The sequence below is a fragment of the Sabethes cyaneus genome, chromosome 3, assembly GCF_943734655.1.
Source record: "Sabethes cyaneus chromosome 3, idSabCyanKW18_F2, whole genome shotgun sequence".
NCBI lineage: Eukaryota > Metazoa > Arthropoda > Insecta > Diptera > Culicidae > Sabethes > Sabethes cyaneus.
This window is the reverse complement of record NC_071355.1, coordinates 252090814-252107775: the sequence shown is the minus strand read 5'-3', so window position 1 is coordinate 252107775 and position 16962 is coordinate 252090814. Positions and strand designations below refer to the sequence as shown.

Sequence of the window (16962 nt, the reverse complement as noted above, 5' to 3'; positions counted from 1 at the left end):
CGACGGCGGAGGCAATCTACGCCAGACTGAAAGCGGAGTCTAGGAGAATTGGGCTAAAAATAAATGCGTCGAAGACCAAATGCATGAAAGGAAGAGGCTCAAAGGAAACAAACGCGCGCCTCCCACGGACGGTAACCGTTGACGGCGACGAACTAGAAGTGGTAGAGGAGTTCGTGTATTTGGGATCGCTGGTGACCGCGGACAACAACACTAGTAAGGAGATCCAGCGGCGCATCCAAGCGGGAAATCGGGCCTACTTTGCCCTTCATAAAACGCTACGATCAGGTAGCGCACGCCGCCACACGAAGCTAACAATGTACAAAACTTTTATTAGACCGGTAGCTCTTTATGGACTTGAAGCCGTGACGCTGCTCACGGAAGACATACGCGCCCTTGCCGTGTTCGAGCGCAAAGTGCTGCGGACGATATTTGGCGGAGTACAAACAGAAAGCGGAGAGTGACGGAGGCGTATGAATCACGGGCTACAGGCGCTGCTTGGGGAGACTCCCATCGTACATCTAGCGAAAGTTAGCAGGCTACGCTGGGCCGGACACGTCGTAAGGATGCCGGACGACAGTGCGATGAAAATAGTCCTCTTCAACAACCCCACCGGCACCAGGAGAAGGGGGGGCCCAACGTGCACGATGGCTCGTCCAGGTCGAACTCCACATCAGTGGTCAACTGTTGTTGTTCAGTTTTCTCTTGAAGTTTGCATCATCGGTCATCGAGGATTTGGCAATATAATTATCCTTGGTATAAACCCGATAACTGGTTCGTTCCAGCGCTGTCTGTGGGCGATTAAGCATCTAACTGAAGGTAGCAATAGCGGTGACGCACACCGGTTTCAATAGCGTAAATTTTTCCTTACCCATCCATCGGGCAAGTTAGTAGCTTACCCCACTGACTCGTGTAAAAAGGCTATCCATCGATTCATTGCGCGTAGAAATATACAACGATGGAACTAACTTTTTCAGTGCTAGTAGCGAGTTAGAAACCGGAAAGCAAATGTTACTTGAAAATTTGAGCAGCACTTTCACTGACACCCACACGCGTTGGAGATTTAATTCTCCCTCAGCACCACACATGGGTGGAAGTTGGGAGAGCATGGTGCAATCTATCAAAACTACATTGAACGCCGTAGCACTCGAAGGCAAGACAGGACTCACAAGACGAACAAATCGAGAACGTACGATCAATAATAGTGGAACATTTAGTGTTATTAGCCGATGAAAACGTGAGAAACAGATGGTTGCGTGATAGAGTCGTACGAACGGTCAATGGACGTCTCTAATCGCTATCCAACAGCTAACTACTCTTTTTCAGTCTAGGATCTTGGCTTCCACAATGGGGAGGTCGATGTCCAGCTGAATTCGTTCATAGGATGTTTCTGTTAGGATGCAAAACCCCGTGGAGTGGTACATGTTTCTTGCCGATTTACAAAGCGGTCCCTATGGTGCTTTACTCAAAGGGTTCTGTCTGGCCACGCCGCCCGTGTAAATGCAACTAAAGTTGGGCACTTGTCATGGGCCAGCGCCAGATATGTCATTGATCACGGTACATGCACTATAGCTGAATTTGGAATCGGAACTCGAAGATTTTACCTAATCTTGGACACTTGGACACTACATCCTGTTATAAAGAATTCCAATGACATCCTGAACCTCCACCGCGGGGAAGTGTGATCTTGTCGAACTTCCAAGTAGGTTTCAACAGGATTTTCCTTGGTTCCAGCTCATTTCTGTTCTATTCGTTTACTTTAAATTATAGGTTTAAACAAGCATAGAATCTTGCACGCTTCTAGTAGCAAATGAAAGTTTATTACTGTCCTGAAGCGTTTTGTTCTCAAAATACCCTTCGACAATTGATGCGGCAGAAAATTTTATGATTACATATCAGTTTATTCGCTGGCACTGCACGTTCTCTTGACGATCGCATTGTTCCTTTTCCTGGTTCCAGTACTGATTTGGAGGACATTCCAACACAAATAGGTAACCAAAAATACAGCGGAAAAAGCGATTGCAGTCCGGATGGGGAGCGTAAAACAGTTGATCCGGAAGACAAATCGGCGCTGGATCAATCGTTGTGGTTGTCGTAATTGTAGTCGCTTCTGGTGTAGTAATTTCCTCCGTTAAAGTTGATTCCGGTGAAGATGTTTCTGTGGTTGTTGTTATTTCCGGTACTGAAGTTGTGATTGGTGTGGTCGTTCTCGGTGTAGAAGTTCTAGTGGTTGTCGTCGTCCTCAATGTGGATGTTCTCGTAGTTGTGGTAGTTTTCCTAGTTGTGGAAGTCTTCGGCGTAGTACTTGAGGTCGTTGAAGTTGCATTGGAAGGACCGGTCGGTGTTGGTGGTGTCGAAACATCTAGAATGCATACTGATACTTCCGGCCGATTACAGTTGCTGGTGAGAATATCAAAAATCAACCCAGTAGAGCACTGCGCAGGGAATCCGAAATGGTTGATACACTGGAAGTACCATTGGCAGTCGTTCGGATCGGGAACTTGTGCATATCCGAGGACTCCTTCACATGGGTTGTTTGATGCTTGAACACTGGTTATTAACGCTATCAATGCGAACCATAACAAATCTGAAGTGAATGTGTTAATAAGTAACAATTACTTGTTAGTTAGTCTTCTATTGCTGCAATAAAACTTACTGATCATTTTTTCAAATCAAAATTTACTCAGAGATTTTTTTTCTGTCGTCGCTTACAAAGCGCAGAAATTCACAAACTAAACAAAAATTGTTTTGATCATTTCATTTCACGGATGTCATTACTCATCAGTCCAGTACTGCTGATAAAAATTACACATGTTTCCTCCCCTTCGATAAACACTATCTACAGCATTCATTAATAAATCATAATTTCTACTGAAAAGTTATAAATAAGGCTGCTCCGATTCAATAAAAGTAGTTCGTTAAGAGTTTCCAACGCCTTTATCTCGTTTGAATTGAGTCACTTTCTGTAAGACTTCGTTATACTAATTGAAAAAGCCACCCGATTCAAAGCTTCTCGTTCCTGCTCGTGTAGAATCGTTCACTCTAGTTTAAATCCATGAGGCAAACAAAAAATCATCAATGGATTTCTTCGCTTCATTTGCTAACGACATCCTGCTGAATGGCCTTCGGGCGCCACCCAGTAGTGGAAGCTCTTCGTCGGTCGGTCGGTGGATCCGAAGCGCAATTACGTTTGAATGAGCCAGCAGAATAGAATAGTTTCGCCTATAATACAATACAGCAGTGCGGTTCCGGCGGCGAGGCCGAGCCGAGCGGCGAATATCTTATCCAATAACCAAAACCTCAATGGGAAGCGCAATTTCTGCAAACGGCGGCAGGATTTCGCAGCCATTCGTCGTCGTCGTCGTCGTCGTCGGCGTCCTTGCTGGGCCTCTCGCTAAGTTCGTAGTTGTTTTTGTTGTCATCGTGTCGTCGATGGCAGTGACAATATCGCCCCTCATCGGTGACCAACATCAACACAGATCAAGCGAAAGCGACAAAGGACAGAATAAATAGTCTTTCATTAATTTTTTCTTCTTGTACCAGTATCGGGCGACGGATTTTCCTACGGAAAACATGAACATCGTTACTAAATTTCCTTTCTGTGACCATGGAAGATGGTGGAAGTTGTCGATAGCGGAGCACATTATTCATCACACTTAACCGAATATTCATGAGGGTTCTATGGTGGGCTTTCGTTTTTTTATTGTGGCTCTTGGCCAGTAACACTTATTTGTACTTCAGAAGTAGGTGCTAAACTTGTTCAAAACTACACGACGGGACAAAAATCAACAGCATGAAGAAACGTGTTTTAGTGAGCGAAATCGATCATGTCTTATTGTCACCCTAACGAATTTGTTCAACATATTCCATTCTGCATTAAACTTTAATAATTGTTTTGCTAATTACTAGTTTAGAGCCTTACTTAAAATATAATTGTTTGCCATAATTTCCTGTGGCAGTAAAGAAGTGGAAATTTTATCTTTACAGGACTGGTTGAACTGTAAATATTGATTTTGGTCTGACTGACCTTTCGAGCTTTAATTCATGCAGGCTGGCAGAAACTATTGATCTATTTTCATCTGAAACTTTTCAATTAAAAAAAAAAAACTTTAGTAGCCATTAAGAGATGAAACACAATCTGCTATTTTATGCAAACGGAATGCCAGAGAAAGTTGTTTTCAGTGGCATCAGCGAATAACAGCTCAGAAGAGTAATTAAAATCAACTGCAAATACACGCCGGAATAGAAAAAAAAACCATGGAACTTTGCTTTTGGCTCGCAAAACTTTTCTTTCGTTGGAAAGCTTTCGTGTCCATACTCAGTAGGCTTGGCTCAGTTAGTCACTAAGACCGAAAGCGTATCGAGTTTGCAGCAATCGCAGTACCTATATCAACTGTGTTTTTTGCTGGTCGAGATATCAATTACGCCTTTAGCGGCCAACCCCGCCCCGCCAGGCTAGGAGGAAACCTCTATTAGTCCTTATAAATTCTTTATGCTTCTTTTTAACATACACTCATACCTTCCCATTACAATCTAAGTAGTACGTTAATTTGAAGCATTTATTTCATGTGAAAGACAAAATAATTATGTAAAATGAAAAAAAAAAACTTGGGCACTGGAGGGTTAATCACTGCAAATTTAACTGCAAAACTGATGACGCACTAATTTACAAGATAGGGACACCCACCTTTCAAAAGCATATTTTGGCTTGTAATTTATCAAATAACTGTAACCGTAGCCGTCACCGATCGTTTCATGCAATCAATTTACTTATCGCAGAAATCCTATCATCCGATCAGGTAAAAATCTCCAGAATTTTCGGTTCCACCATCACGACTTTTCCAATTTAATTTTATAAAGAACAATCGAAGTTGGAGTTGAAATCAGAACTGAATTTAACTTGAATTGGACATGACATCGGTTATGAAATCCATCACCTTTCCACTCTTTCCCCACCATTCAAAAAATTTTCATTGCTTTCCCCTACCGTCCCTTCATCAATTGTAGAACCACCGTTTCAAAAAAATGAATTTCAGGGCAGCATACGATACAGTTGAACGAGAACAGATAATGCACGAGTACGGTTTTCCGGACAAACTGACGCGGCTGATCAAGGCTACTCTGGAGCGAGTGATGTGCTACGTGCGCATTTCGGGGACACTCTCGAGTCCTTTCGAATCGCGCAGAGGGTTACGGCAAGGGGATGTCCTGTCCTGTATGTTATTCAATATCGCTATTGAAGGTGTGACCCGGCGATAGAATTACAAATAAATGTCAAAATTTTCGCACGTAGATTGCCTCCACTTTAGTACTTATATGTTTCTTATATGGCGTGAAATATAGCTTTTTCGTTCGTATTTCTCAGTTCTCAGCAATCGAGATACACAAACCAAATGGTTTACTGGATTGTTGCATCACTGCATCACTTCATGCACCCGGTTTGGCATGGATTCCACTAGCTTCTGGTACGTGGTGAACGGGATGGCGTACCAACAAGCTTGGATCCTTTCCCACAGTTGCTGCTTATTCTTCGACTTCTCCGTGTACACCGAACTTTTTAAGATCTCCCATAGGTTCTCTATAGGGAGCAGATCCGGCGACTGCGCTGGTCACTCCATGACGTCGACTTTCTTATCCTGGAACCGCCTTCTGACGGTCTTGGCGGTGTGCTAAGGATCGTTATCCTGCATAAACTGCCATTTCAGGGTCATCTCCCACTCGGCGTGTGGCAGCATAACATCCCTTAGGATTTGGGCATGATTTGATTCATGGTCTTATCCACTCAGTACAGGGGGCCAACCCCGTACCAGGAGAGGCACCTCCACACCATAATGTTCCCTCCTCCACGCTTGAAAATGTAAGCGCAGCGTATTGTGCGATGAACCCAAGTTTTTCCATCAGAACTGATGAGTCTCATTGGACCACAGTATATTTCGCCACTGCTCTTCCTTCTCCGGACCGATCCAATCGAAGTGGCCTTTCTCGAACTTCAGCCGCGCCTTCAGATGCTCGGGCGTCAGCATCGGGAACTTCCGGGAGCTTTCACCGCCTAGCCCCTACTCCACCAGCCGCCGGTGAACTGTCCGGGAACTCAATTCAGTTCGTCCCGGATCTTTTTCGAGGCCTTGAAGCGATCATTCTTGGAGGTTCACCAGGATCCAAAAAACACAAAATTCCACCGAGAAACCATCAATTTTTTTTTCAAAAATCGGTCGAAACAACACTCGAAACAGCCGAAACGAGGAACTGGTCCTAAATTTTGTCTCATTGGTTTTCAACTTTTGACAGCTATCAGTGCATCTTGCTAAAACGGTTTTTTTGTATGCCAGAAAGGCATTGGGTTAAAAGGCCACTGCGACAGTCTTAATGATCGTCTTTTGTGGCAGGCCCCGATTGCTGTACACAGTTTACGGATCGCTCATACCTATTGATGGAGTTGAGCGGGATAGTTGTAATCCTGTGCCCCAATTCGGTACTACATGGTTTATACAGCCAGTGATCGTTTTGGGATTTAGGCTCCATACCTGATATGGAGTAAGAAGGAAACTTCCAAAGAAGTTGTGCCTTGATAACGCAAGAGCTCCGCAATAGCAGAGCAAATGCGCTGAACTTTCAGGTTCAGAGTTACAAAAGCGGCAGGTGTCGGATGATACCTTGCCGATATTCTTCAAATGATAAAGAGCGGGGCTGTGTCCTGTTAGGAGTCCCGTGATTATGCGTAGTTCACTACGAGTTAAATGGAGTAGTTTTTTAGCTACTGCAGGGTTTGGGTAGATAAGCTGTTTGGCTTGTCTACAACCCTATGTTTGATTCCAACGGGATGCTATTTCTAGCTTTTCCCATGTCATCAGTTCGCCTTTCACGGCGGATGTGGAGGTGCCCAGAAACGGTTAAAGACCAATAAATTGCTGAGGTGATCCTTGTCTTGCTAGGTTGTCAGCAAATTCATTGTCCTCGATTCCACAGTGACCGGGCACCCAAAGTAATAAAACTTTGTTTTGGCGGGAGAGCTCCCTCAATGCTGTGCTGCATTCCCAAACTAATTTGGACACGCATTTGGCGGACTTGAGTGCCAGTAGTGCTGCTTGGCTGTCCGTGAAGATACCGATTTTCGCATGCCTGTACTTTCGTTTCAAGCATATTGTTGCACAGATGTATATTGCATATACTTCTGCTTGAAAACGGTGGGCCACTTTCCTAATGAGACTCCGGAGCCTGTGCAGGCCCCCATTTTTGAACCATTTGTAAAAAAGCAGATAGTTCCAGATGGAAGATCGGGCCCTCCATTATTCCACATTGAGTGATCTGTTTCAATCACCTCGTATGGAACGTCCATATTGGGCATGGCTTTCATGCAGTCAGAGACTGAAGTTACTAAGGGTGTCAGATTGAACTCCCGAAGTATGCGAAAATGACCGATTTATTCACCTTCGAGAATAGTTTTACTCCTTTGCAACCGTAGTGCGCCGAGCTCTGCTTCCTTCTTCACATGAAGATGCAAAGGCAGTAAGCATAGCATTGCCTCCATGGCTGCAGTAGGTGTTGTACGCATGGCACTGGTAACTGTAAGACAGGCCAGGCGCTGAACTTTGTTTAGTTCGGCTTGGGCTGTCACCTCATTCACCTTTGGCCACCATACGACTGCAGCATAGGTTATTCTAGGCCGTGCAATAGTAGTATATGACCAAAAGGCTAGTTGAGGTTTCAATCCCCAGGTTTTCCCAAACAGTGAGCTGCATGCCCAGATAGCCGAAGTTGCTTTCTTAACAACATAATCTAGGTGGCAAGCCCAGTTCAGTTTTTTATCGAGAATTATTCCGAGGTGTTTGACTTCATTACTGAAGCCCATTCTGACACCTTTCAGTATATGGGGAGTAATGGTATGTTTCCTTCGCCTAGTGAATGATATAACGACTGTTTTGGTGGGGTTAACATTAAGTCCCTCTTGTGAGCACCATAACATGGTGGTGTTTAGAGTTCCTTGCAAGTGACTTGACAATACTGCGTCAAACTTTCCTCTGACGATAAGTACAACGTCGTCGGCGTAAGCAATGGTCTCATAACCAAGCTGTGATAGCTTGTGAAGGAGTGCGTCGGCCACCAGTGACCAGAGCAGGGGAGAGAGAACTCTTCCCTGTGGACATCCTTTGATCACCGAAATCGTGACCGACGTATCTCCCAATGATGCTGTAATTTGTCTGCTCGAGAGCATTGCTTGAATCTCATGCTTGAGCTCATTGTAGTGTGGTTGATTCTCTTTTGACAGAGAGCCGTATTAATTGACGCGAAGGACGTGTTATCGAAAGCGCCTTCAATATCAAGAAAAGCACAAAGTGCCGTCTCTTGATATTTCTCAATTAACGTCACTAAGCTGGTATGTATGTTGATTTACATGTAACGGAGAATTTTTTAAAAACTCATTGCGGATATAGTTATCCGTGATTTTCTCCATCAGCTTAAGAAGCGTTGAAGTAAGACTTATCGGTCTGAAAGCCTTAGGCATGGTTTTGTCTTTTTTGACAGTCTTAGCTAAAACGGGTTGCTTTGATTGCGTTAACTTTCGGTTTTCAAAGTTGTCATACTAGTATAAGTTCGTGCCGCTAGTTTTCGCATATACTATATTTGAATTGGCAGTTAAAAGTTAATTTGAATTTTTTTTGCATGAAAGTGGTTAATGTTTTGTCCGACACTGTACATACTTTCTGGATCTAGGAAACTCTTGCCATTTTCGCTGCGTCTATCGATGACAATTCCGGGTCCCTTTTTCGAATTATTTTCAAATTGTCACTACTTTTGAACGAATTTTATGATCAACGGCTTTGCTTTTCTGCCACTTCCGGATTACGAGGTCATATTTTTTTCAAATCGTTTCAAGACATCACATACCGTCAAGTTACAGTAATTCAACAGTTCGGCCAACTCACCGTGATCGTGCAGGAGGTGACGCAACGATGAAGACAAGTGCACTTATTCTGACATGCCTACTGTGATTCTACACACGTTACGAAATTCAGTTCAAGAAGTTCAACTAAAAACTGAAAGTTAAAAATGGAAATTATTCTAGTCGAGTTTTATTTTCATTAACGAATCATGAATGGCTTATTAAATTAACTTAACGCATACAATAAATTAGTAACAGTTAAAATAACTTCATTCACTGAAGACTGTATTTGTCTATTTTAGTAAAAACGGAATAACTATATCCCCGTTTTAGGTTGTTTTCGAACATGAGCCATGAAACGTCGAGAAAGCTTTTGATAACGAACACCGCGTGACGAACCGATGCGAGTCCTGAAAAATTTGAATTGCGCCGTAAAATCCGATGCCAGAGAATGTCGCACTGATTAGATAAATCAGTACGTAAATTTTCATCCAGTCCTATCCTACCACCGGTGGACTGGTGGTTTACGCGGATGATGGACACTGAACGTTGAACGGGTGATCACAGAATTCTCGCTCCTGGTTCCAGTACAGGTTCGGTGGACAGTCGAGCACGTGCAGGGTTCCGAAGACGCAACGGAAGAATCTGGTGCAATCCGGGTGGGGTGCATAAAATAGCTGATCCGGGGGACAGTGTGGGATCGGACCAGGGGCTGGAGTTGTTACTGGTGCTGGTGCAGGAGTAGGAGGAGTGGTAACTGGAGCTGGTGCGGGAGTGGTTATTGGTGGAGCAGGTGTAGGAGCAGGAGTGGTTATTGGAGGAGCAGGAGAAGGAGTGGTTATCGGAGCAGGTGTTGGAGTGGGCGCTTCAGGAATAATGGTTGTTGGTTCTCCTGGAGTGGGCGCTTCTGGAACACCCGGGGTTTCGTCTTCTGGAGTAGGCGCTTCTGGGACTGCGGTGGTTTCTTCCCCCGGAGGTGTCACTGTAGTATCACCAGGTACTGAAGGCGTTGGAGGGGTTACAATATCCTTAATGCACACGGAGACGTGCTCTTCATTGCAGTTTTCTGTGATGACGTCAAAAATCAAGTTCACTCCGCATTGCGTGAGAAACGCATTTTCTTCGATGCATAGATAGAATCGTGTACAATCGGTGGGATCGGGCAATCTGCGAACTCCTACGTTTCCTATGCATGGATTATCACCCTGTGCCACAGTTAGCACTATGAAGAGTGCTAAAATCCATAACTCTGCGAAGTGTAAATTCCAACATTTTTTATTCGTGCTTTTAAATCAAATATTTGATTACTTACTTTTCATTTTTACCAAGCTTGCAACTTTATCGAAATCCAAATTCAAACTGACCTCGCTGAAGCCGTGGCTAATCATTTTTATTGAGTGGTTCAGCACTTATCATCAATCATGAATTTTTTTCAGCGTAAAGGTTTGCAAAATTGCAGGTATGCCACTGGATTCCAACGTAAATTTCGGGCATTATTTCACTATATTCTACAAAACTTACATGAAACTTTAGAAACGTTAGAAAAAATTGGGTTACCTTAAGTTTAAGTGTTTTATTTTGGAAGAATTTTGTACCGATTTGGTACGCGATGCCCATAATTATTGCGAAATTCCATTGTACCTAAAGTTTTGAATGGTTGAGTTGACTATTCTAATTATCAAAAAAAATCTACAGTATCTTTAAGTATACTAAAGGGAGAAATTTTCTTCCTTGGTTCTTTTGAAATTTGTCGATTCATAATGACAATTGTTTACTGGAAATATTTCAAAGAATAAAAAAAATCTTGACCGTATTAGTTGACCGCAATTCAATGTCTGTGTTGTAGCATTATCAGAAAAGGTGCGCTGCCTAATTAATGCCATACTGATTAGCTTATCACATTTGCCACCCAAAAAAAGGCAGCCTATTCGTTAAGCTACATTTGTTGATAACACGATTGGATAGGTTATTCACTTCCGGAGATTAATTTTGTAGATCATTGTAGATAATCCTAGGGGTATCAACCTAAAATTTTTGGAAGAACCTATTACATAATTTGCAGAAAGTAATTGAGAAAGAAATTGAGAAGTTACATAATTTGCAGAAAGAAATTGAGTTTTATTTAAAATAACTAATCGATAATGGCATAACAAACGAACTTAACTCATACAATAAATTAGTAACAGTTAAAAATAGTCGCTTAAATTTATTTAATTCATAGGTGCTTCATTCACTGCGAATCAGATGTTTCTATTTTAGTAAAAAACGGAATTACTATCCCCGTATTAGGTTGTTTTCAAATGTGAACCACGACTCGTCGAGAAAGCTTTTGATGACGAATGCAAAGTGACGAAGCTGCGGTAGAGCTTGGTAGAGCTTGGTAATCCCGAAACTTGAATTGCGCCGTAAAATTGCCGATGCCGGAGAATGTCGCACTGATTAGATAAATCAGCACGTGCAGTAAATTTTTACAACCCGTGTCTGTGGCTCATCCGGTCCTTACGCGGATGATGGACACTGAACATTGAAAGGATGATCGCAGAATTCTCGTTCCTGGTTCCAGTGCTGGTTCGGGGGACAGTCGAGCACGTGCAGCGTTCCGAAGACGCAGCGGAAGAATCTGGTGCAGTCCGGGTGGGGTGCATAAAATACCTGATCCGGGGGACAGTGTGGGGTCGGACCTGGCGGAGGTGTGGTTACTGGCGCTGGAGTGGGAGTTGTCACTGGTGGAGCAAGTGTAGGAGTGGTTACTGGACCAGGTGCTGGAGTAGTTACTGGAGCAGGTGTTGGAGTGGGAGCCTCTGGGACATTTGTTGTTGGTCCTCCTGGAGTGGGCGCCTCTGGGACTCCGGTGGTTTCTTCCCCTGGAGGTGTCACTGTAGTGTCACCTGGTACTGAAGGCGTTGGAGGAGTTTCAATATCCTTAATGCACACGGAGACGTGTTCTTCATTGCAGTGTTCTGTGACGACGTCAAAAATCAAATTCACTCCACATTGCGAGGGAAATGACTCTTCTCCGATGCATAGAAAGAATCGTGTACAATCGGTGGGATCGGGAAATCTGCGAACTCCTTCGTTTCCTATGCACGGATTGTCTTCCTCTGCCACAGTTAGCACTATAAAGATTGCTAAAATCCAGAATTCTGCAAAGTGTAATTTGCAAAATTTTTTATTCGGGCCTTTAAACCAAATATTTGATCACTTACTTTTCATTTTTCACTGTAACTATTTACTAAGCTTGCAACTTTGTCAAAATCTAAATTCAAACTGACCTCGCTGAAGCCGCGGTTAATCACTTTTATTGACTGGTTCAGCACTTATCATCAATCATGATTTCCTTCAGCGCAGAGGTTTGCGAAATCGCAGGTATGCCAACGTAAATTTCGAGCATTTTTTCACTATGTTCTTCACAACTTACATGACACTTTTTGATGCATGGAAAAAAATGGTAGCATTGATTCAAAGGTCATATCGAGTTTAATAATAGCCTCTCATGCAGTGATTTATTTTGGAAGAATTGGATGCAAGTTGTACTACATCATTGTAGTACACCGTTTTGATACGTGACGCCTGTAATTACAGCTGAAATTAATTGTAGCTAAAGTTTTGAACGACTGCGTTGACTTTCAAAATTTTCAGAAAAAAATATTTGTTTACGTGAAAACTGTCATGTAACAGCACCTTCTACTTCTAGTATACTAGTATCTAGTAAGGTAGAAATTTTCTTCTTTTGTTCTCTTAAAATTTGTCGATTCATAATAACAATTGTTAACTGAAAATATTTCCAAGAAAAAAAATCCTGACCATATTAGTAGAAAACAAAAAAATACAATCCATTGTCTGTGTTGGGCCATTATCAGACAGGTGCGCTGCCTAATTAACGCCGAAAAAAATGCAGCCTATCCGGTAGGCTACATTAGCTGATAACACGGTTGGATAGGTAGTTATATTCACTTCCGTAGATTAGGGCCAGCAATTTATTATCATCATTGTAGATAACCGTAGGGATGTCAGCCTAGGCTTTTTGCTAGAATGGATTACACAATTTTCAGAAAAAAAATTCAAAGAAAGGTTTGCACTCTTACAGTTTAGATTTAATTCATCATCGATTTAGAAAATTTCAGATTTTGAAAAGCAACATATTTGAGAATTTATTTGTAAGCAACAAAGTAATCGTCAGATCAGAAACTACGAAAGTTCTACTGACTAAGTAATTCGTAGAAAACTCGATTCATGACTGTAATTCGTAGCTCACATCGTTATCACATGTCACGAGCTTACCAAGGTTTGGGAATTGCTCCACTACTCGACACTCACACCATTTGGACTCCTACGTTCCCTGTCAGTCACCATGTACTTAGTTTTAGCAGCGTTAATGGACTGTCGAGAGGAACGATCCTGAGGAAAACCGCTAAGCCTAGTTCTCAGACGAACTTGACGGAAACTTACTAGAAACTGTTGGACAGCGGAGGCAATCTACGCCAGAATAAAAATGGAAACTAGGAGGATTGGGCTATAAATCAATTTTCAATCAAAAGAAAACTACGTCATCCCCCACGAACGTGACCAGTGAGGAGATTCAACGGTGCATTTAAACTGGAAATAGGGCCCAATTTTCCCCCAACAAGACGTTTTTATGTCGATGACTGAAGATGTATAAAACGCTAACCAAACTGAGATTCATTCACTGATTCGAGACTCTGCTCTGCTTACGGAAGATATACACACGTGAGCTTGCCGTATTCCAACGAAAGATGAACTTTTTTGTGGAGTAAAAACGGAAAGCGGAGTGTGGCGTAGGCATATGAACCTTGAGCTGGCCCTGCTTGGAGAGATTCTTATCCATCGTACGAAAGTCGGTACCGGAACCGGTTTTCCAACGCAACTATTTGTGTACGACGCTGGAAGGACCGTGATTTGTACGACACTGGATGGGTTAAAATCATGCCTCAGCCGTTTTCGTGATGAATAAACTGAAACGAGGGCATGTACTAAAAGCAATGAAATTGAAGCTCACAATTCTTCTAGCTCCTTGAGCCGTGGTATATTCAGTATCAGGCTAGTTGTCGTCAATTCGTTGAGCGTCTCGACAGTCCCTTCAACGTTCTCGAGTTATCTAGCACGTTGAGCTCCTCTATTCCTGGTGTCAGTGGAGTTTTTGAAGCGAGCAGATTTCTCTCCAAGCAATGCCAGCTCGAGGTTCATATGCCTACGCCACATTCCGCTTTCTGTTTGTACTCCACCAAAAAGTTCATCATTTTCGGTTCTATCCCACTGCTTATTTCGTTTGACTGAATCGTACACCGCCTTAAAGTCAACAAACAGATTGTAAGCGTGCAAGTTGTGCTCCCGAAACTAGCATAAACATCTGAGTCCTTGTGGAGCGACCATTTCAGTTCACTAATTGTCTTCTTAATGTCGTACGGCAAGGTTTGAGATAGGGTGTCATTCCAAAAAATCAAAAAATTCGAGTGTGACCAAAAGAATGAAAATTTTTGAACGTTCTGCCAATTATGAATGAATTTTGATGGTGTGAATACCAATGGATTGATTTATTGTCTCGCAGTTGGCCTCGAGGTATGATGCTGGCCTAGTAAGCTAGTCGTCGTATGTTCGAATCTAGGCTGGGAGTGTCAATAGGATCGTATCAACTGGCCCTGCAATTGTCCTGTACTCTAACAGCTTTCTGCGAAGTCTGTCGTATAAAAACAGAAGGTCAAGTTTCGATAACAAAATGTAGCTCCTAGGTTTTGCTTTACTTTTTGGATTGATTCATAATAGATGTTGCAATAATGTGATTTTTATTACATTTTTCATTTTTAATCACTAAATAGTGAAAATTAACGAATTATATTTTCTTCGTGATTACTTTCCCTTTTATTAGTTTTATAACACATTTTGATATTTACAGGGATACCTCGATATAAGACAACCTCGTTATAAAGCAACCCAAGTAACAATGTGAGTTTTATTGTACTCTTATGGCGGTTTTCTTGAACTATTTTGGTCTTAAATGCCATCATAAGAGTGTAATAAAACCGATTCTGTTACTTGGGAACCTCGATAAACGATAATTTATAATATAAGACAATTTTTACCTCAACATAAGACAACTTCCTTAGACATAGTTGGTAACGACACCAAAGCAAATTTTCCATTCTAAAAGCGGCGCCATGAAAATGTTCATTATTTCAAAATAAAAATCCTAAAAATTGTACAAAACTAATAGCTCAAACAATAATAAATGAAACGTAAACACACAACACAGACCTAATTGGCGACCGCTAATGCAATTTTTTTTTTTTTAAATCACATTTCGATATACGACAATTTCGATATAAACAATTTTTTGAAATTATAAATTGTCTTATATCGAGGTATCCCTGTATAACATAATCTGTTACAAATTAGTAAGAAGCAAGAAGCAATCAAAAATTTTTAAATTTAAAACAGATTCTGATAATTGTAACTTATTTAGTTATGAATGAGCAATATAGGCTTCACCACTAACATGCTAAATATCACCCATATAACATAATATGTTATTTGCAACCACAAAACTAGTCTTATTACTCTTATTAATTCAATAGTAAATGAACTATGTATGCCGCATCACATTTATTATATTTACTGGAATATTTTTATTTGCTGACACATTTTTGAAATATCTGGAAATACTGACAATTGGTTTTTAACAAAATGTGTCACAATTTAGATAAAACCATACCAAGCTCTGTTCGGAATCAGATACTTACTAGAAGAAGTTTAGTTAGAATTTTTGTTATTTCAACCACTCACCGCCACTGATTTATAACAACTGCAGTTATAATTTATCTAATTTATAACAACCGTTGTTAGGAAAATCAGTAACGAAATAGTCCATTGGTAAACATATCATGTTATAATTTTGTTAGCTCCTCCTGATCGGGTTGCTTAGACAGGAACGACAGTCAAACAATGTTTAGTGTGGTTTGCTTTTACAAAAAAAAGTAACAAACCAACCCGTTCCAACAGGTTCTTTACAACGTTTAAATCTATACCAATTTGACGTCTGTGCTTGGGAAGTATGCCACAGTGCAAAACATCCCTTTTTTCAACCGATTTATTTTCGGTTAGTACAGATATTTAGAATATTTGAACTTAACTTTATTTAACAATTGCATATAAATGTTTTCGGTCATTTATTATAATACAGTAAATTATAAATTTTTGTTACGCAAATTTTTACTGCTGAACATTTTCATCAAGCACGGTTGAATTGTACCCGCTTTCGTAGTCCTACGTGTAATCCTGCTTTACCCGTGTAAATCTTATGGGAAAAGTAAAACAAACTCGTTTCTTCATACGGCCTCATGTGACTCCTGACCTGGTCCATTCCATTTGCCACTCTCTAGCATTATACGCGCTTCATACCTACAGCTTCTCTCGTAGATTATTCAGTTGTGCTATGAATGTTCAGTTCATGAAGGGTTCGGACATTCCAGGTACCGACTTACCAATCATTATCCATTAATCGTTTCATGGCAAAGAATACCGTGTCCTATGCGGATTGATCTGTTCTGTATTTCCATATTTGTTGTTTGTAGTATATGGGAGCCTTACCATTCATGCGACTGCTATCTTAGGCATGGCTTGCAGGAGACAGCATCAAATACTCAGTCGTTCGCTCTGAGGCAGACGCTATTTGAGCCGCCCTTCAAAGCACTAGAAAGTGAGGATTGAGTAACCGAGATAGTTGAAGGCCGCCGAGTCTCCGATATGCTATATTCCAAGTATGGGTTTTGCTTTAATTCGATTCTAAGCAAACGATTGATTCAGGCGTGTGTTCGGTATAATGTAACGGATCGTATTTTTTCAGTTCAGATCCGATTTCCGATTATGTACATTCGTAATATTTCACAAAAGCTCGAAAATAAACAGTGTTGTGTCGCGGATATTCCGAAGTGTGTAGATTAACTCAAGCTTATTTCGGGTCTAACTGATGCACAAAAAGTGTAGAAAAAGCGTAGCGAAAACTATCATAAAGAACTCGTATATTGAGAAATACTGTTATTTGATGTCCCGTTTGCCCGTTTGTTTGTTGA

The 16962-nt window shown here is 41.5% G+C and overlaps 3 protein-coding genes across 3 annotated transcripts in view; 1 reads left to right on the top strand and 2 right to left on the bottom strand.

The window, feature by feature from the left end:
- The window catches only part of LOC128740265 (dual specificity protein phosphatase 3), an 84602-nt gene that overhangs the window by 4810 nt on the left and 62830 nt on the right, over positions 1-16962 (top strand). The window lies entirely within an intron of this gene.
- LOC128741090 (mucin-2-like) lies at positions 1893-10266 on the bottom strand. Its single transcript, XM_053836666.1, has 3 exons — positions 10191-10266; positions 9407-10127; positions 1893-2547 (listed from the first exon to the last, which is right to left on the bottom strand). The coding sequence occupies exons 1-3, from the start codon at positions 10264-10266 to the stop codon at positions 1893-1895; spliced, it is 1452 nt and encodes a 483-aa protein (XP_053692641.1).
- Positions 11378-12091, bottom strand: LOC128741089 (mucin-2-like). The gene is made up of 2 exons (XM_053836664.1): positions 12085-12091; positions 11378-12021 (listed from the first exon to the last, which is right to left on the bottom strand). Exons 1-2 carry the CDS (start codon positions 12089-12091, stop codon positions 11378-11380), a joined length of 651 nt encoding a protein of 216 aa, XP_053692639.1.

Excerpts from the sequence above, each read along its gene's own strand:
- LOC128741090 (XM_053836666.1), bottom strand. The coding sequence starts at position 10,266 with ATGATTAGCCACGGCTTCAGCGAGGTCAGTTTGAATTTGGATTTCGAT. Across the intron at positions 10,128-10,190 it reads AAGCTTGGTAAAAATGAAAA|AGTTATGGATTTTAGCACTC; the intron begins GTAAGTAATCAA and ends TACACTTCGCAG. Across the intron at positions 2,548-9,406 it reads GTTCAGTGTCCATCATCCGC|TGTTCAAGCATCAAACAACC; the intron begins GTAAACCACCAG and ends GTTAATAACCAG.